General features: G+C 35.8%; 1 protein-coding gene across 2 annotated transcripts in view; it reads right to left on the bottom strand.

Moving 5' to 3' along the window:
• RASA1 (RAS p21 protein activator 1) overlaps positions 1-18,385 on the bottom strand; it is a 54,691-nt gene that overhangs the window by 5,023 nt on the left and 31,283 nt on the right. The window contains exons 10-21 of one of the 2 annotated variants that reach the window (XM_066181848.1): positions 18,154-18,274; positions 15,928-16,084; positions 14,243-14,330; positions 12,062-12,139; positions 10,791-10,948; positions 10,427-10,503; positions 6,230-6,402; positions 5,862-6,021; positions 5,509-5,684; positions 4,703-4,818; positions 3,461-3,547; positions 401-468 (exon numbers count right to left, since the gene is read on the bottom strand). In XM_066181848.1, coding sequence (XP_066037945.1) covers positions 401-468; positions 3,461-3,547; positions 4,703-4,818; positions 5,509-5,684; positions 5,862-6,021; positions 6,230-6,402; positions 10,427-10,503; positions 10,791-10,948; positions 12,062-12,139; positions 14,243-14,330; positions 15,928-16,084; positions 18,154-18,274 — 1,459 coding nt within the window. The remainder of the gene's footprint in view (positions 1-400; positions 469-3,460; positions 3,548-4,702; positions 4,819-5,508; positions 5,685-5,861; positions 6,022-6,229; positions 6,403-10,426; positions 10,504-10,790; positions 10,949-12,061; positions 12,140-14,242; positions 14,331-15,927; positions 16,085-18,153; positions 18,275-18,385) is intronic. The other variant, XM_066181849.1, reaches the window with a different exon arrangement.

Raw genomic sequence — 18,385 nt, 5'->3', positions numbered from 1 at the left:
GACACATACCAACTTTATAAATCTTGTACATTTCAGAGATACCATTGCATTCAGCTGTTAACTCTGGCACTGCACTGTATTGAAAGTGACATCTAAAGTTCCCATAATTACATTTTTCACACCACTAAAATATATTAAAAAATGCTAGACTTGACTCAAAATATTACTAAGTATCACAATGGATATTTTTTTGGACCCTAAAATTACATTGGGGATATCCAGAATCAAGTCTTTGAGGGTGAAAAGCACATACCCTAAGGAGAAGTCAGCCAAATGACATGGATAACTTGACTTGAAACGTGGCATTCAAAACAACTTCCTATTTTGCTACATTAGATACTACACTGATTTCATATCTCTGCTGCATAAAGTATAGATTCAATCGGAAGCAAATAGTCACCTGAGATGATATTAAACATCCTTGGGTTCAGGATAGCAGGACAAATCAGTCGAAGAAAAACAAAGCCACTGAAATGAAATAAAATTGTATTTTGTTCAAAACTATTAGAAAATTGATGTAAAATTGTGCAGTATTTCAGGAATAAAGTTAATGTGGGATCTTGTTGAGACAGACACCAAGAAATTAGCCTGTACTCTGTAAAAATATAAATTAAGTTCATCATGCTATGAACTGCAATGAAATCTGAAAGACGCACATTAATTTCCCAATACAGATGAACTGTTGAAATCGTGTAGGAAGAAGTTACTTGCCAAGTAATAGTGAAGCCAATCCCAGACCATGCTTGCCTCAAAAAGGAGCTGGCCTTGGTCTCTGACTTCCCAAAAATTCTCCATTGTCTGCTACTGCAAGTCATCCATCCCACAGCCACGCACTTCCCCAAGCCATTGTATGTTAGAGTGCAGGAGTGGATGGGCAAAAAGATCTCTCCTGGCAGAACACACCTTTTGGTCAGCTTCAGCTGATCCAGTATCCTGATGACAGTACACTTCAGTAGAAAAATAAGGGGTCTGCTACATTCCACCATGAAAGAATTGCTGCCATTTTAAAAGCTGTAAAAAGAGTGCTCTAACTGCAGAACTAGGAATTCATTCAGTAAGAATACAGAACAGGCTTCACCAGCATAGGAAAAATCTGTCTTCCTGTTAATACCAGAGGTAAAAATCACCACTCAGGTTAACCTCGACTCCAGCTAATTGCTGTACGATGAAGTGACATACAGACCAATTAAACTGATTTAAAATATTTATAATTTTGGCGTTGGATGCCACCAGCAGGCTAGATTTCACCACAGTAATACCAGAGCCTCACTCCTAATGAAAGGAGGAAGGGAACCTTGCCTGTTGTAAAGTAAACTGTTGTAAACTTTACACAAGATGTAAAGTTAAGGAAATTTCCACATTTCTTTAAAGTGACAAACAGTAGTGAGGTTGATGCACCTTCTGTAAGTCCAAGACACCTAATATGTTCTGTATAGATGTATCTTATCTCTCTAAGAAACACAAGCTATGGGCTGGTAAGGAAACAGTTCTTGGCCAGCGGTTCCGCTAAAATACTTTCAGTGGTGAGAATTCAAAGCTCCAAGGCAGTAATTAATTTTGAAGTCATGGCACATACACCAGTCACTTTTAAAGTGCCCAAATTTGAAGGTCAACAAGAAACACATGTAGCAGAGACCCTGCTGATAGGGAAGATCTCATGCTCCTTTGTCAACCTGCCTAAATTAGGAATGAACAAATATCTGTATATGAATTTTAAACCAGACAGAAATGGTAGCACATTCTGACTGACACAATGGAGAAGATACCCAGATATCAAAAAATTGTCCATCTGGCAGTGAATATTGAATAATTCTTAAACCAAAAGCGTACAATGAAAGGTAATAAACATAACTGAAGGCTGTGAAACTGCACTCCAGAGAAAAATATCTAGTATCCACCTGTGAAAATGGAACACCACAAAAGCAATTGATAAAGTATTTTTAGCATCCAGCGTAGACCACTGGGAAAACTCTGAAAGTGAGCTGTTGTATCCACCAAGGAAAGCCATATGGAGGAGGAGGATGATGGTCCTCTTTGGAGCTGGGGAGGAACAGCCAGAGATACGGAATTCACTACTGACCTTTAAAGCCTTCCAGCAGCTTAGCCCCTCAGAGTAAAAGGAGCTCTCAGAGTAGGAGCAGTCTCCATTTGAAGGCAATGCCGCTTCACAGTATGAAACACATAAGGCTTCTGGTGTCAAAATGACAAATACAAGCCACATACAAATGCTCTGAAAGACCCCTCCATGGGAGATTAACCTCTGCTAACCATACAACTGCCTGACACCACAAAAAGACAAGCTGTGGCTCTGATACTGAGATGGGGAACATATATAGCTATGAAAATTCAGAATTTTAGAAGCATATAATAGACTTAAGCAGATGAAGAGGAAACAGAAACATATAGGGTTTGTGTAATGATTTTTGCAAAAGTAGAACAACTTGTAACAGCATATAGAAGGTAACTTGTTAAGCAGAAAGAACTGGTAGCAGTGCACACAGAAATTGCTAGGCAAAAACTATTAAGATGCACATTGGTAAATTCAGTAAAGTAAGACTAAGGTATTATGAAAAATCAACAAAGCAGAAAGCTATGGTTTGAATCCAGCAAAATCAGGGTCCTAATTTTTGGCAAGAACAAAGTGACCTGAAAAAGAGCCAAACCTCAACTGTGCCTGCCCAGAAGCAAAGGTCAACCAGGGAACACCTAAGGGAGATGTGGGCCTTCCTCCCAAGACCCCAGCTCAAGACCATCAGGAGGCATGGCAGCTAATTACAACATGAAGGGAGAGAAGGTGGGGAATGGGCAGGTGGGGAGGTGTGGGTTTGTGGGATCAATGTCCATTTAAACCTGCACCTTGTCTTGACCAGTAACGCACAGTTTGGAGGAGCTATACCCTCATGCATCCCAGCTGGAAATAAAACGTACTGCTTACAGTTTCAGTTGTAAAGTCCTGATTTCCGCAAATCAATACCCTTAAAATCCCTGGTTTAGAAGAAGTGTCAAAACCACAGCTTCGTCAAACATTTTTGTTTGACCTGCACTGGCAATGAAGAGAGTTCAAAGTTTTGTATTGTGCTGGGAGTTTTAGTGGCTGGTGAGAATTCAGAACAGCCAGGTTCTGTAACATCCAGCAACATTTTCAGAGGAGCTGCAGAATATTTTAACATGACTGGGCCGCAGTACTGTAAATTCAAAGTTAAAACCATTAAGTAAAGCTATACTGACCTCTATACTACATCAATTCTGGCAAGGCTCTAAGAACAAATCAAGAATCCAGCAAGCTCTATCTTTAATTGGGACACTGTGCTTCATCATCATAAATATCTTAAACACTGCAGTAACCTGTGTAAGTTCATACAGTTTTGTCACTGAAAGAAACATAGATAAGCACACTGAAGTATGTCTTCAACAAGGCTTGAAAGAAATATTTACAGAATAAGGTTGACGAGTAACTTACCTAACAACTCTGGTTCTCATGGTAGTATTAGCTGGCCATTTGTTTTGAACGGACTTCTGTAGGCACCCATAAATATACCTCAACGTCCTGCAGAAATAGTTGCTAATTACTTATTCCATTAAATTTACAGAATCAAAAAAGCTGGTTGGAAAGGATCTAGACCAACCTCCTACTTGATGCAGAACTATTATCAACTTTATAGTAATAATTTAGACAGATTTTTAAATCATCTCTCAGTTAGAGATAACAAATTTATAAAAAAATCTACTTTAAAAGTTTGTTTTAAAAATTAAATTTATAAATGACAAGGAAAACCCATTCTGTGCAATTCTGTAGTCATTCAGATGTGCATTAAATGTTTTCCAACGGTTTCCTTAAGTAGTGTTCCCTTTTTGAAAAAAGACCATTTTGGTGGCTGATTTTTCTTTCAGTTTCTCTCTTAACTGTACGAGAACTATTCTTTCCATACATGACACATAGTGAAAAAAGCTAAAAAAGTTAAGCACCACAGCAACAGTCCTCTCCCACTAAAAAAAATGGACATTTGTGGTGTATTTCAGAAAATGTTGATCACTGCACCATATACTTAAAAGGACTGCAATCTTCAATATTAACCTTGCCACCACTAACACAAAAGAAAATTCCATGCTACTGCAATGACTCAAAACTGAGGATTTCATACACTTTAAAAGCTAATGACATTATGAAGGGAAGCTCTGTACTATCCACTTTTTATGAGATGATTCAAATCTGAGGTATGAAACCAAGCTACTTTATCAATTAAAATAAACAGGGGAAAAACTGGCCTCTGCATTTCCCTAGCAGACAAAAACAAGCATAGCACGTTTTAACTGCAACTACATACCTGTATTTTTAATATGCTGTTAATAATTCCATCTCTTTCTTAGAGGAGGAAAGACTGACAAATACATGTCATTGTCTGCCAACTACCATTGTCTTCTACCTTTTTGTAAAAATATGAGATTAATTATTTTATTACTATTTTGTCCCTGATCTCATGTCTAGTAGCTTCTGCTTTAACAGAAAACCAAATGTGCCAGCCAGAGGCTTTTGTAAAACACTATTAATTACCAGAAGTATTATTCTCCCCCCTATCTGTTTTCCTCTGTGTCTATACAGGAACACTAGGATAAATCAGTAAAAACATAATTTTAAAGTGCAATGTAATTAATGGAAACGGGAATTTTCAAATATAAATCTGAACAGAAAGTGCTAACTTACGGGGGCAGTATCTCTGCAGCCATGAATATCTTCTCCACCAATTCTGAAAGTATACTGAGTAGATGTGCCAAATTAGTGTTTACATCTTCATTTTTTTCTAACTTCGAGGGATTTAACTAAAACAGAAAAAGGTTAGGTTTTTTCTTCTATCTAGAACTACATATATATAGTTTCTGAATATTACACACCAAATTTCAAAGAAATTAAATATTCTGCTGCTGTACCAGTCTCTTATAGAATTCAAGCATGTTTCAGTGGCTTGTCTGGAAATGTGAAGCAATTTTAAGTTCTAATATACATATCTATCTGGCTTCTACCAGCTTGGATATTCATCACTTTTTATCTGTGTGACCTTTTCGTCTCCCTCAGTCCGAATTTCTGATGCCTCCCATCTTTTCCACAATGAAGTGAAACACAGGAGTTAGGAGGGCCATTTTAAAAAGAGTTTCAGGAACAGTAACAACCATTTAGCATCAGGAATTTTACAGTTAAAACAGAAATTCAGACCTTGACTTCTCCAATATCTTGGGTTTAACAAGATAGTTTAGGACATTCAGTAACAGTCACAGAATGCCTGCTAAATTATTAAAAGAATTTTTGAATAAAAAACTTAGTAAGTTCTACTATGAATAACGTTTGAAGCCAAAATTCAGGAAGAAGAATATTAAAACATCTCTTAATGAATTCAGTTCCTGTATTTCTGATGAAAACGAAGTCTAGTTCTAAGAGATTATTAGATGTCTCTATAACTAATACTGAATGTAAACACAACACTTAACAACCAATGGATTATTGTGTCAACAAACCAGAAGGTTTAAAACCACAGTTGAAGGTATCACCTCACAGGACTGCTTGCTCTCCATTATCTTTAATATGGAGTCTTTCAGGGCATGATGAACAAAACTTGTTGCTGTGGCTTTCATATACTGCTCCATAAGTGTGCTTGCTAAAGTGGTGGCACGGAACAAGGTAGTAGCTTCATCTGAAAAAAGAAATTGGAAAAACTGAGAAAAGGAGACATCAAAAAGAGAGGAAGAACATGGTTACTCTTTGACATAAGCTGCAACTAAAGGAGGTGGAAAGAAGAGATAGCACCAGAACTCTTTCCTCCCCACCTGCCCAGAATTCCAGTAAACTTTTGTATGCTTTAGAGCAGTACCTTCCATACTTATCTCCCTGTCATTTAGTGTTCGTAACAACAAGGACTCAAGCCTTTCATGAAGAAAAATCTTCAGTAAAATGCCAGCCAACAATGTTCTATCCTGTCCACAAACATGTGATAAGGCATAGACTACATGAAGTTCTTTCTGGAGTATAAGCTGAAAGAAAAACAATTTTAAAACATTCAGAAGCTTCTCCTTACATATAACAGCTTTGGAAAAATATGATATTACATATCTATATATATAGCTGTCACTTAAAATTATTATTTTATTACATTGACCAGTGTTACTGAGATCCCTCTCAACCAACGAAAAAAACTGGTTTTGACAGATAAACCATGGATGGTTAAACTTAAGTTCATACCTCTTTAAACTCATTGTACTCCTCTTCTGGCATGATCTTCTCCATGGAATATCGTGCTCGAACACGCAAAGATCCTGGCTCAATACCCTTTAATGGTACATGGGAACTGAGCTGAAACCACTCATCTGTTGCATGTCCTTTTTGTAATCGGCTTAATTGGCAACGCATAAACACTTAAAGAAAAAAAAGCACTGTTCAGGTATGTTATCTCCACCAAAACAGTGCTGCTATTGAAAAATCAAAAAATGGTTTTATTTTCAGCACATCATCTTATTTCAAGGAAAAATACCAGCAAGAGTAAACAAAAAGTTTTTCATCAATATATTAATGGATTAATTCTCTCTTCAACGGCTTAACTTTAACTGAAGAAGAAATATACGGCAATGTGTAAAAAATGTATACATATAAATTCAAAAATGCCACACGAATTTTGACATGGGTTTCCTTGTAACACCCAAGTAAGTAGGTAAAAAAGTGCTACCCTGCAAATTCAGGTAGTCAGAAACTAAAAAACAGGTTAAATCTTTAGAATTCACTACTCCCTTTCCAGCCTTGGGCTGACACCACCATCAGGGTCTGCTCCTATTAATTATTACAGTGTTCCTTTGGTATTCCCAAACACTGACATATGTATTACTTTTATAGTAACTCCAGTCTAAACAGTTTATGTGTATAAGGTTAAGAAGTGTTCCCAAGCAGCTGCTGACTAGATAATGAAAGTCAGCTCAAGAATAGCCAAATCAGTAACAATTTCAGTACACTGAAATTGCCAAGCAATGACCCGGACTGCAGCTGAAGCCTGGTGCAGCAGCTGGTTAGCCAGCTACAGCAGCTGGGAGGGAACACAGCCCCATCCAGAGCAGGAACATGTGCTCCCAAGTGGAGGGGCTTCTTTCCCAAAAAGAAAGGCCCAGGCACTTTCAGAGGCAATACTGTGCCTGTGAAACACCAACCATGCTCTAAGAGGAATCCACAATTAGTTTTACATTTAGCCTATCAGTCTGTACCTCTCAGTCAAACACCGTCTCTTTCCATGACAAAGATATTTGCTTTTACTTTCCTCACATGAAAAACAAAAAAGCCCATAAAATCAAGACCTTATTTTTTTTGTATCTCTGCAAAGCCAATACACCAATCTGCCTTGCAGAAATTTTCAACAGTTCCAGCAGATTTCTCATTGCCCCAGTGTTGCAATACACAGCAAGATATAATCTGATACTGGAACAGAAAAAGATCATATTTATAATGCCTTATTCAGGACAATCCTGCTGACTATTCCATATTCTTTGGAGTTGATGAACTGATAAAAATTAATGCATTTACATCAGTCAAACAGCATGAAAATCAATCTACACCACCACCTGCTATTTATCACCAGAGTGGATGGAATGTCATTAGACTATGTAATAAATTGACTTTCCTAACATATTGTCCCTGGCATCAAAGCTCAGTATCCACAACTAAGCAATGTGCTTTTCTTCTTATTTGCTTGCACATGTAAGGCACGTGTACCACAGTGAGAGGAATGGGAATGAAATACAGGACTTAGAATAAAGTGATGATTTATTTTTTCCCTGTGGCTACAGTAGCACTTCATAGCAATAATATAAATAATATGACTTTGATTTTTAAAAAAAATCATACGAAATATCTGTACAAGTTGCAAAGTCTACAAAATAGATGTTATCATAATTTACATTAAAGTAGTAAGACTTTAAAGTAGTAAGACTTTTTTCCTGCTTATAATGTTACATTGAATTGGTAGGCTCCTTTCAGACTTCTACTCAACATGAATTAATTTGAAATTAATTACCGTAGTGCATAACCAAACCAGAATCTCCACTCCAGTTCAACATTTCGCGGTGTTGTCCTTGAGACCTACCAATTCAACTGTCAGTAGTAGCAAATGGAATTCTACTAATAAATTTTAGGACTTCGGACTTTTCAAGCCATATTATATATTTATTTGAGTAAGTCCTTACGCAATTTGCAGTTAGAGAAACAAAAAAAAGTGAATAGAATTGATGCTGAACTGTTTAGTATTATTTCTGACTATCTCGAATACTTAAAAAAAACTCTAAAGTAACTATGGAATATCTGTAGTAGGTAAACTTCAATGTAAAGACCTGAAAACTCAGGAAATATTTTAAAATACTGAAAAGATAGCCTTCATTCATGCATCTTTTTGGTATTTAAGTTTTGCGTATTATGATGAAAGAAAAAAAGCAGTGAACACAACAATTAAATTTTGGGCCTTCAATCTGCATTACATGGAAGGAAAAGCAAGCAGAAAAGGTGACTTAACACAATTAATAACTGGCAAGATGAACAGCATCAGCTGTACAGGACTGCAAATTCATAGCATTCCACAGGTAACGTCTGTGGCTGAAAAGGAAAGGAAATATCATTGGTTGAGGAAGAGAACCAGTGATCTTGCTTTTGAAGAGTTACAGGTTTATTCTGGCAGTACAACACAACAGATGTCAGAGAAGATGTGGTTTAGGTCATTTTACCCCCATGAACTTCACATACTTCATGGAGCTGGGGATGTAAGCAGAGATGTATGTTCATTCAAGCTGACTTAGTGTAATCTTTATCTCAAAAAGAGGTTATGTTGGATTATGCTTATGCTGTAAGAGTGTAGATAACTGCAGTAAAGAAATTAAGCCAATCCTGCCCCTGACCTAGAACTTCCCTTCCTAGATGGAAGCCTTCCATCACCAGAATGCACAAAACTAACAGCATCTCCTTAACCTGGACGGAGGGGAAGAAACTACAAAAATACTTTCAAAGAAGCTGCTGAAGTATCCCACTCAAGAATTACTCTTTTAAGATTCTCTTCCTAACCAAAGCTTTGGTGTAGATAGCTGATCAGTCTTCCAGCTCAAATGAATTCAAGACCAAGGTCACAACTGGAATTATAGCCCTTTAATCTGTCAGAGAGAAAGTATCTTTACTCCTCCTGCTATGCAGAAACATTTCTAGTGAAAGGAGGAGAAGGAGATCTGAAACTGATTCAGGTTGTGCAAGACCATTCAAAATGAGTTGTAAATCCTACTTTGGCTAATGTTTCCCAACAGATCTTAATAAACCCCAGAAAACCCAAAACCAATAAATTAGCACTGGCCTAAGTTACAGGCCAGTAACACAATATATGTGAACTGTAAACAACTGCACTAGATTATATATACTCTGACTGCCTTGGAACAGACAGCTCAGAACACAATGGAAAAAAAAAATCTTGGAACAAATTTGAAAAGAGCAGGGAGAGCCATCCTGCCCTGCAAGCAGCAAAGAGGGGACGCAGGGCTGAAGCTGCTCCAGAACGAGTACTGGGAAACAAGACACCTTGAAGCACACACAAAACAAACAAACAAACAAACAAACAAACACCATTTAAAACAAAAAAAAAAAAAAAAACAAAAAAAAAAAAAAAAAAAAAAAAACACAAAATAAAATGAAACTGAAAGTATCGTGTAGGAAGAGACCACACCTTAATTTTTTTTTTTTCTACTTAACAGCTTCAAATCTACATTCTTCAAATTCTTTTCTAGGAAGCTGACAGATTCTGCCACTTTTCTGTTGATTTGCTGGAACAGAAAACCACATCAAAGAAGCACCTGTCTGGCCAACACAAGGAGAAGAAAACACAGATCCTTTCCCATTCTAAGTGATATTGAGATAACTTCAGATTTAGGCCAAAGAGTGGTAGTAAGGGAAGAAGACAGATGAAGTAAAACGGAAAGAAAAAAAGGGAAATTTTCTTCAGAGACTGTCAAGATTATTTTTTTAAATAAAGAACTGTACCTTTCCCTATCTCACTGGAAGCAACCAAAAACCTGAAAAGAAATTCCATGGAACTGAACATTTTATGGAGCAGACTAATACAGAAAACCTCTCTTTGTTCTTGCTTTTTGATAAGCACAGTCATTGTTTAGCTATAGTTACCATAAAGCAGAGCTATCTCAGACATACAGGACTGGAGTACAGTGATTTTATCACTAAAATCAGTCAAAGTTCTCATTATAAAAGCATTAATGGAAAGCCAGTACCAGACATCAAAAATATATATAGGCAGTACAGTGAGCCTAAAAACCTACTTAATTCTCTTGTGACAATCCTTGACAAAAGCAACTGTAACCACACAAAGTATCCACTGCTGTAATGTATAAGCATCTTTTACAGGAAAATACTTACATATATCTGGATCTTTACTTTTCTTTGTTTTGTTACTAAGACTTATCTCAAATCTATTAATATCAGATGAAAGATCACTAGGAGAAAAAACAGAAAGCCTCAATTAATACTATACATGGCTGGCATTTAAGCTTTTCCTAATTTCATTTCAATACTGAGTTACCATTATCAGCCACTTATATTAGCAAAGACAGGTGCCTACAGAAAATTCTGCCCATGCAGAATCTGTCTGAAAGGTTGCTGCTGTATAAACATATATACAGTATTTTTTAAAATACTGTAAAACAATAAACAATTGTTAAGAATCTTAAATCTAATACAAATTAGAAGTAAAATTCACTAATTCAAGATAATTAAGACTCACTCAAAGACAAATTCTTCAGACCACACAGGGTTCTGTCCTTCCCTGATGTGTGTTTTTGCTACCTGGACGCTGTTCAGGTAGATGTTACAATATGGATTTGTAAAATGCTTTACTGGGAGCGTATGAGCTTCTTCTACATGCAAAATGAGACTGCTGACCTGAAAAAAAAGTAAACAGTTTATTTTTTGTTGCTAAAATACAAAGCACATGAATGAATTATTTTGAATCCTCTATGCAGAGGCTTAATATGTGAATACTGAATACAAAACTCCTTATTAGAAGAGCAAAGACCAAAGGTGTTGGAACATCTTAAAACACACAAGGAACAAAGTAAGAGTAACTCAAATTATTACTGAAAACAAATATCCAACTCATGTTTTTAAGGCATCTTTAAAATAATTTTTGAGGCATTAGGATTTGCAAATAACAACTCTTCCAGCCACAGAAAATTTTACTGCAACAGAAGACTTGCACTTCGTGTAAGAGCCAAGAACAGTTCCAAATACAGTGGTTTATTGTTTGGTGCTTTCTTAACAGATTATGTGAAATTCCCTTGTGCAACACATTACATTGTATTCTTTTATGTAGATAAGAACTGTCTTGGCTTTTTGAAGAAAAGAATTCCCTTTCTGCTTTGCTATTGTACCTGTCACTTTATCTGTAAATTCACCTAATTTAGTTCACTTATTCAGAAGTATCCAAACTTCTTTAATGTTCACAACCAAATAGTTGCAGTTATTACTTTTTATTCACCATTTTATTCCCTTCTCCACTGCCTGTCACAAATAAGTACATTCAGTGCTTCTCAGATTAAATCATATCAGGAATTCTTGAAGAATTTCCCTGTTACTCTCCAATCATTACAGACATAGCTATTTAAGACTAACTGCTCTCTCTGAAGAAATTCTGGCATATATGGCACTTTCACGAGGCCAAGAGAAATTAAGACACAAGCATGGTTCAGCATGTATTTGTTACATAAAATGAATATCCTTAGTTAAATAACATGTATTTATATGTAAATAAAATGTAAATAACGAGTATTTTATGTATGTAATATAAATTTTTTTGTTTAAATGTTGTATTAATTTTTAAAGTTTCCCACATGAGGCATATTCGAAAAGCTGCTGACTTCTTTAGACTTTTATTCAGGATTTGCTACCATTAAAAGGAAAATTCTGAGATTTATGAATATCATTTAGCACAGAGGAATATCCACACAAAATAATACTACTCCACAAGCACCTCCAACCCCACAATATCAGCTTCACCTGACGCAGACGTTTATTTGATGTTCCTGGACTGGTTTTTCTTAAATTGCAAAACACCTGCAGAGCTTTCATCCACTCCTAAGAGAGAAGGATGCAAAAGAATGTAACAAAACCAAGTCAAATACAGTTTCTTGCAGTGGAACAGACATCTGCAAAAAGTATCTGAATTTTCACTTTAGCTTGGCAAAACCAAAGTTTTCTGTAATGCCACAGTACAAAAGCATTAATATTAAAGCAATTTATTATCTACAGTAAACAAAACCTCAAAGAATTTGCAAATCTGAATTTTCTCATTTAGAATTATCAAGCATTACTAATGGATATACAGTGTGACCTTTGCCAATTTTCCAGTGTAGTGATACTACAAGAAATTGCGAACTGTATATAAAATTAAGCAAAACTTGTTTGCCTCTGAGAAAATTGCCTTCAACAAGCCAAACTGGTCTGATTATACTCTCCAGTACCTGCAAGGCAGTCATAACACTGTGTGCATCAAACAAAACCTGAACAATTAACAGAGAAACAGAGAGCATATATCCCACATCCTCCAGTTTGTCTTTGGAAGGTAGAAGATATGTTATAGCCTCATTCTCTAGTTACTGTCTCCCAACCATTAAATCACGTACATTTCTTGCAAAGCACAAAATTTAGGTTTTGACCAACAGTCTTCTCTTCAGTCAGCATCTCAAAGATCAGCCATCTACTCTCAAAGTACAATTTAACAATGTCATTAAAACCCCCACAACACTGCTTTGATCATTCTTCATAACATCCTCCACATTTTAAAAATACAGGAATATGCACTGCATCTATTCTCAGCTTTGTGAGTCAGCCTTCAGCTTTCAAATCCTTCCAAAGAAGGCTTTCAGCCTATGCCCCACCAAGTTTCTATTTTTCTATTAGATGTTAGAAAGTAAAGAAAGCTGAGCATTTTCAAAAGAGAAATATTTGTAAACTTTTCTGGGCCAAGCCATATTATAAAGAAACCTGAAACAACTATGTTCTGTATAAATGCAGTGAACAGCTTGTTAAGCTGTTTCAAAACCAAACGCAAACTAAACCAAATGTTTAAGAAACAAAACAGGATATTCTTCTATCTATTCTAATTCTTTTACTTTTTAGAAAATGAAAGATTTTACAGATATGACAAGAATTAATTAAGGAGCATGGAATTTAATTTACATAATCTCAATTACGATACAGCACACTGCTTCTCAAAGACAGTACACTGACAGTTGTAAGACAAATTCCACTACATTCTTATGTCATCCCTGCAAATTTAACTGATGCGCAAATTTAACAAGAAAATCTGTGCTTTCCTTTATATACAGCACACAAAAAATACTATATTTATTATATAGACTTCATGCTCAGGTGAATACAGTCTGTTATGAGTGCTCTAAAAAGCTTTCATTCCATTCAAATAACATCAAATGAAAAGCTTAACTTCTAATGCAAGGTATACATCAGACCTGTGAACTTGCAGAGCTTAAAACTTAATAAACAAGGACATTGTGTCATTTTAGATACAAACTGTTGGTAAAATAATTTATCAGAAGTAGGTTTCTATCCCACAATTCTTAATCAGTTTACATAACCGTTAGGAGAGCTAGTAACTAAAGATACCATATAAACCCAGAAAACCTCACACTGAGCATCACCAGGGCCAAAGACTATGCACCTGGCAGACTAAGACTACCAGTTTATATACACAGCAAATTACTGGAAAAGGCAGTTCAATGCACTTTGTCTACTGGGCACACATACATGCATTAGCATTTTATTTATTTCACTCTGAATTAAAACACTCACTTACTATGCTGTGTTTTATAACATGGAAAAGACATGGAGAGTAAATTTTTTCTTCTGAGTTGAACTATGTCAAAAAATATGTACGTTCTCCAGAAACAGAAAATAGAAAATAATGGAAGTTCTGTGCACGGGACCTGACTGAAATTTGTCAAAACTGAAACCCTGAAGACTAGGTAATACAGGTGCTGGATTTTCAGCACCAGCCTTTCCCCTCAGAGATCTGCTAACTAGTCCATTTTAACACCAGTTACATAACCACTAAGTATTTGTGATACATTTGCGTTCTGTTTCAGAACGGCAACATCACTGAACAACACAAGATAAAAAAAAAATTTTTTTTTTTTACACTTAGCAAATAAAAGCTCTCACCTGTGCTTGTTCTGGAGTTTCGCCTGCAAAGTAAAAGATGTAATGCTCTTCACTAAAGTGCTGAACTACTATCTGAAAACAGTTTGGCCTTAAAAATAAAACAACAACAAAAATTCAGTTTAATTAGTCTTCACATATTAACATATACCTTCACTTGATCTGTGCCAAAATGAAGTTGACACTGAACTAACGGATTTCTGCTGTTTGTCTGTAAGGAACATTGAACAACTGCATCCATTTTTATTCACCTACATGTTACCATCACACCTGGAAAGAGAAGAACTCCAACAAAATATCCCCTGCATTTTGTTTTCGAATGTATTGTGTCATTTTAAGAAAACTACAGTATATGCTGCCCGCTTCAGAATACTGACGTTTTTAGAATGCTGTATACTGAACAGGCACGTATACTGGCTTACAGTCAAGACTAAAAACAGCCTTGTTGAAAAAACCTGTCAATAAGGATTATTCCTATAGAGTTTAAAAGCAGCAGAGGTTCAGCATTATTTCACAACCAGTTAATCATACATAAAGGACTTTTGTTTCAGGAAACAGTACTAACCTAAGGAGTTCCTAATATGAATGTGTCCCACAGCTCTCGTGACCGGTGAAATGTGTACTAGATCACACACAAAACATTCGAGTATATGTGACACGAAGTTCTACAACCTTAAATGCTGTCGAAATACAGACTTCATTGTACCCCCAAGGAAATGGTGGAGACAGTTGTTTATCAGATACTTGAAGTACAGGAGGAACTGTCTCAGCTGCAGCTCCTCACTAACAACTTCCTCAGCTGCTGCAACCATACATGTCCTCCTACAGACCTGTAAGTACCACCTAGCACCCAACTATGCTTCAACCTACAACACAGGGTTTCTGAAAAGCTGTTTAAGAGAAAAAATCAGAATGTTTATTGATTACAACATATAACAAAACTTCCTGCCTAATTGTCAACAACACAGGGAACATTCCAGTAATTTTTTTCATAATCTTTATCTGTATCTGTGCTCCTCATTCCAGTAGTTACATGTTGGAGGGTTTTTTTTCAAAATTATTATAAATATTTTTAAAACCCCCAAACAGACCGAGCAAAGCATCAGTTCTTGCAGATCGAAAAATGCCACGAATTTTAAACATTTGGCTCTAAGTTTTTTCACAAAGTAACTGGAAGTTAACTATAATTTTTCAATAAATATTAAGATCCTTAGAATAACCAGAATTTCCAACTTCTATCATTTATTATATAAGTAAATGTAGTTACTTCTTCTATAAACCACTATAACACAGGCCAGTGGAGTTAGTTTTGTAACTACCAATGAAAAAATACATAAACTCTCTTCTTAACTTCTGGTGGTATCTAAAAAACTTTTGATTCTCAACTCTTCCTTGCTGATAATCACGTCCCTTGTGGTCATCGTATTTTGAATATCAAAATATTACAGTAAGATTTGATTTGTGAGTAACTCTGAGTATAGTAACCACACAAAAACAATCTCTGAGGATGTTTACTTATATAGCATGCTACAAAGTCTTGTTTTTAAATAGAAAAACACCTACCGACTTCTAAGCAAGTTAGCTTTCAAATACCCATTAAAGTAATGTAGAACTTTTAGAACTTAAAAAAATTATTTATCTTATTAACTCTTGGTGCAATAGGATTAAAAAAAAAGCCAATGTCCTACCTGCCAAATAAACTGTCATGTACTCCATAGACAGAACACACGCTAAGGTCTATTAGTCCTTTGGGTTTCGTGGCTCGTTTTTCACTTTCAAAATAAATAAGCTGGGCATCATTTCCCTCTAATATAAAGTACAAGTTTTTCCATCTCTTTCCTTTACCTGTTCAAGAATCAAGCCAACAGTTACAATACTGTCTAAAACAACATGTAAATTTTGTAAATTAAGAAAACAGAAGAGGGCAGTAAAGCTTCTGCCCAATTCTGAAGAGAAACACAATATACAGATAATCCTGTTTGAGTTGTAACATCAGTACACACATTCAGTTTTATAAAATGTGACTAAAACCAGATCCTCTTCACAGATACAGGCAGAGTAGCAAAAAGGTTCTTCAAACATCTTCAGTGTTTTCAACAGCATTATGCAAGTGCATATAAGCTGTCCCTGGGCTCCTCTCAGTGTTATGACTGTATCTACAGAGATTGCAAATAATGACAGTGTGGACCCCATTCATTAGATTTTTTTAAGAAATGGACTCTTGACATTAGAAAGTTACTCCTAAACTCTGACCAACGTTTAACAGATTGCATTACAATACTTTAAAACATACAGCTGAAGAACATAAATGGAAATATTTTGTACGCAAACTTAAATCAGAATCAAGCTGCAAACACATCTGTATGGAAGAATTTGGCTGGTTCCACTTGCTGCAGAGAAAGGTTCTTTGGATTAAAATGCATTAGGAGCATTCTGCAACAAATTAATGCTTAAATCAGAGTACCATTTAGAAAAAACTTTCAGCCTTTATTTTATACTTCAATCATCATAAATTCATTGGGGCCTCAATAAACTAGTAACAACATTGGTTTCAAACTACAAATGTAACCCTCATTTATTATACTATGACTCCTAGATGGAAGAGTGATTTTATTGCACTGATTCCATATACACTACGTGCATCTGTCTACATGAGAGTACTCCAATTAGCCTCTTTTAGCCTAATTTTTCCAAGTCATTCTGATGTCATTCCTTACTCCATGACATCTCTCTCAGAATAAGCCTTATTAACAAATGAGATGCTTCCCTTGTTCTGTTCAGAAGGTATAGTTTGGGGTGGTTTGGGGTTTTTTAATGTCTCTTGTATTAGCCTATATGTAAACTCTTACCTTCTTTCTTGCATTAGATCACTATCCAGATTACCACCTCTAACTTATCCTTGTCATTTTCAGAAATTTGTTATTGACATCGTTTTTCTGTGTCCATTAATGTTGATTTTTTCAAAAAGTAGATATGTTACACTCAGTAAGGGACTAGCGTCCTCAAAACTTCAAGAACTTTTTCAATGGAAATTCTTCAGAGTAATACTGAAGGTTACACTGAAGTAATTCAAGCTGTCAGGTTTTAATATGTTTATTGTATGTTTTGCTGTGTCAGTTAAGAACCCTAAAAAGTCACTATAACCTTTGTATGGCAGACTGCATTTTAAATTTAAGATTGAAAACATAAAACCTGACTTGGAATAACAAAATTAAATCAGCTGTTCTCTGCAGTGAATGTAAAGATTTACACTATTCTAGCTCTCTCAGAACTCTATGAGCTAGAACTTTGTGAGTTCCATATTAAGTATAAACATTTCATGAAAATGTATTTCATTAAATGATTTTGATAGAGATGCCTAGTTTTTGCCCTGTGCTGCTTCTTTCAGAACTGCCAACCAAAATTTTCATGCTGCATGTAATTTCATGCATGACACTGTTCTGTTCATCTACTACCTAAGGAAAGAGATCTTTCACACTCCTTACACACTTTCTAGAACCTTCTCCCCACTTCAATTTTTAGCTCTTTCTAGTACCACTAACCTCACTAAATTCAGCTAGGAGATGCTGATCTCTGCTCTCTAGTGACCAACAATAGGGCATGAGGAAATGGAACAAAGTTGAATCAGGGAAAGTTCGGACTAGACTTGAGGAAAAAGTTCTTCACTGAGGAGGTGGCTGGTCCTCGGAACAGGAATGCACACAGCCTGTCAGCACACAGGAAATGCTCACAGCCTGTCAGGGTTTAAGGAGTATCTAGATGATGCTCTTAGTCATGTAGTTTAGCTTTCAGTAGACCTGCGATGAGCATGAACTTTATGACTCCCTTCCAATTTAAGATACTGTATCATTCTGTGATCCTTACATGCTTTTTATCTTCCTTTAAAAAAAAATAATACAAGCAACATAACTCACTTTTTTTCAGAAGATAACCTTTTTTGACAATATTTTTATAAAAAGCATCCTTTGTCTTCCGACGAATTGTATTGTAGATTTCTTTTCCATCCACTGTATCATTAAGCACTTGTTCTTGGTGCTAGAAAATATGTCAGAAAAACATACTTTAAGCTCAGAAATTACCATTAAAAAATGCATCCTATGAAGTTACGATCTGGACTATCTTACTGAATGCTACCAACTCACTACT

Source organism: Chamaea fasciata, unplaced genomic scaffold (genome assembly GCF_029207755.1).
Source record: "Chamaea fasciata isolate MVZ Bird 193981 ecotype frontalis unplaced genomic scaffold, bChaFas1.0.hap1 SCAF_4, whole genome shotgun sequence".
Classification (NCBI taxonomy): Eukaryota; Metazoa; Chordata; class Aves; order Passeriformes; family Sylviidae; genus Chamaea; species Chamaea fasciata.
Note: the sequence above shows the minus strand (reverse complement) of the source record. Positions and strands in the feature narration are given on the sequence as shown.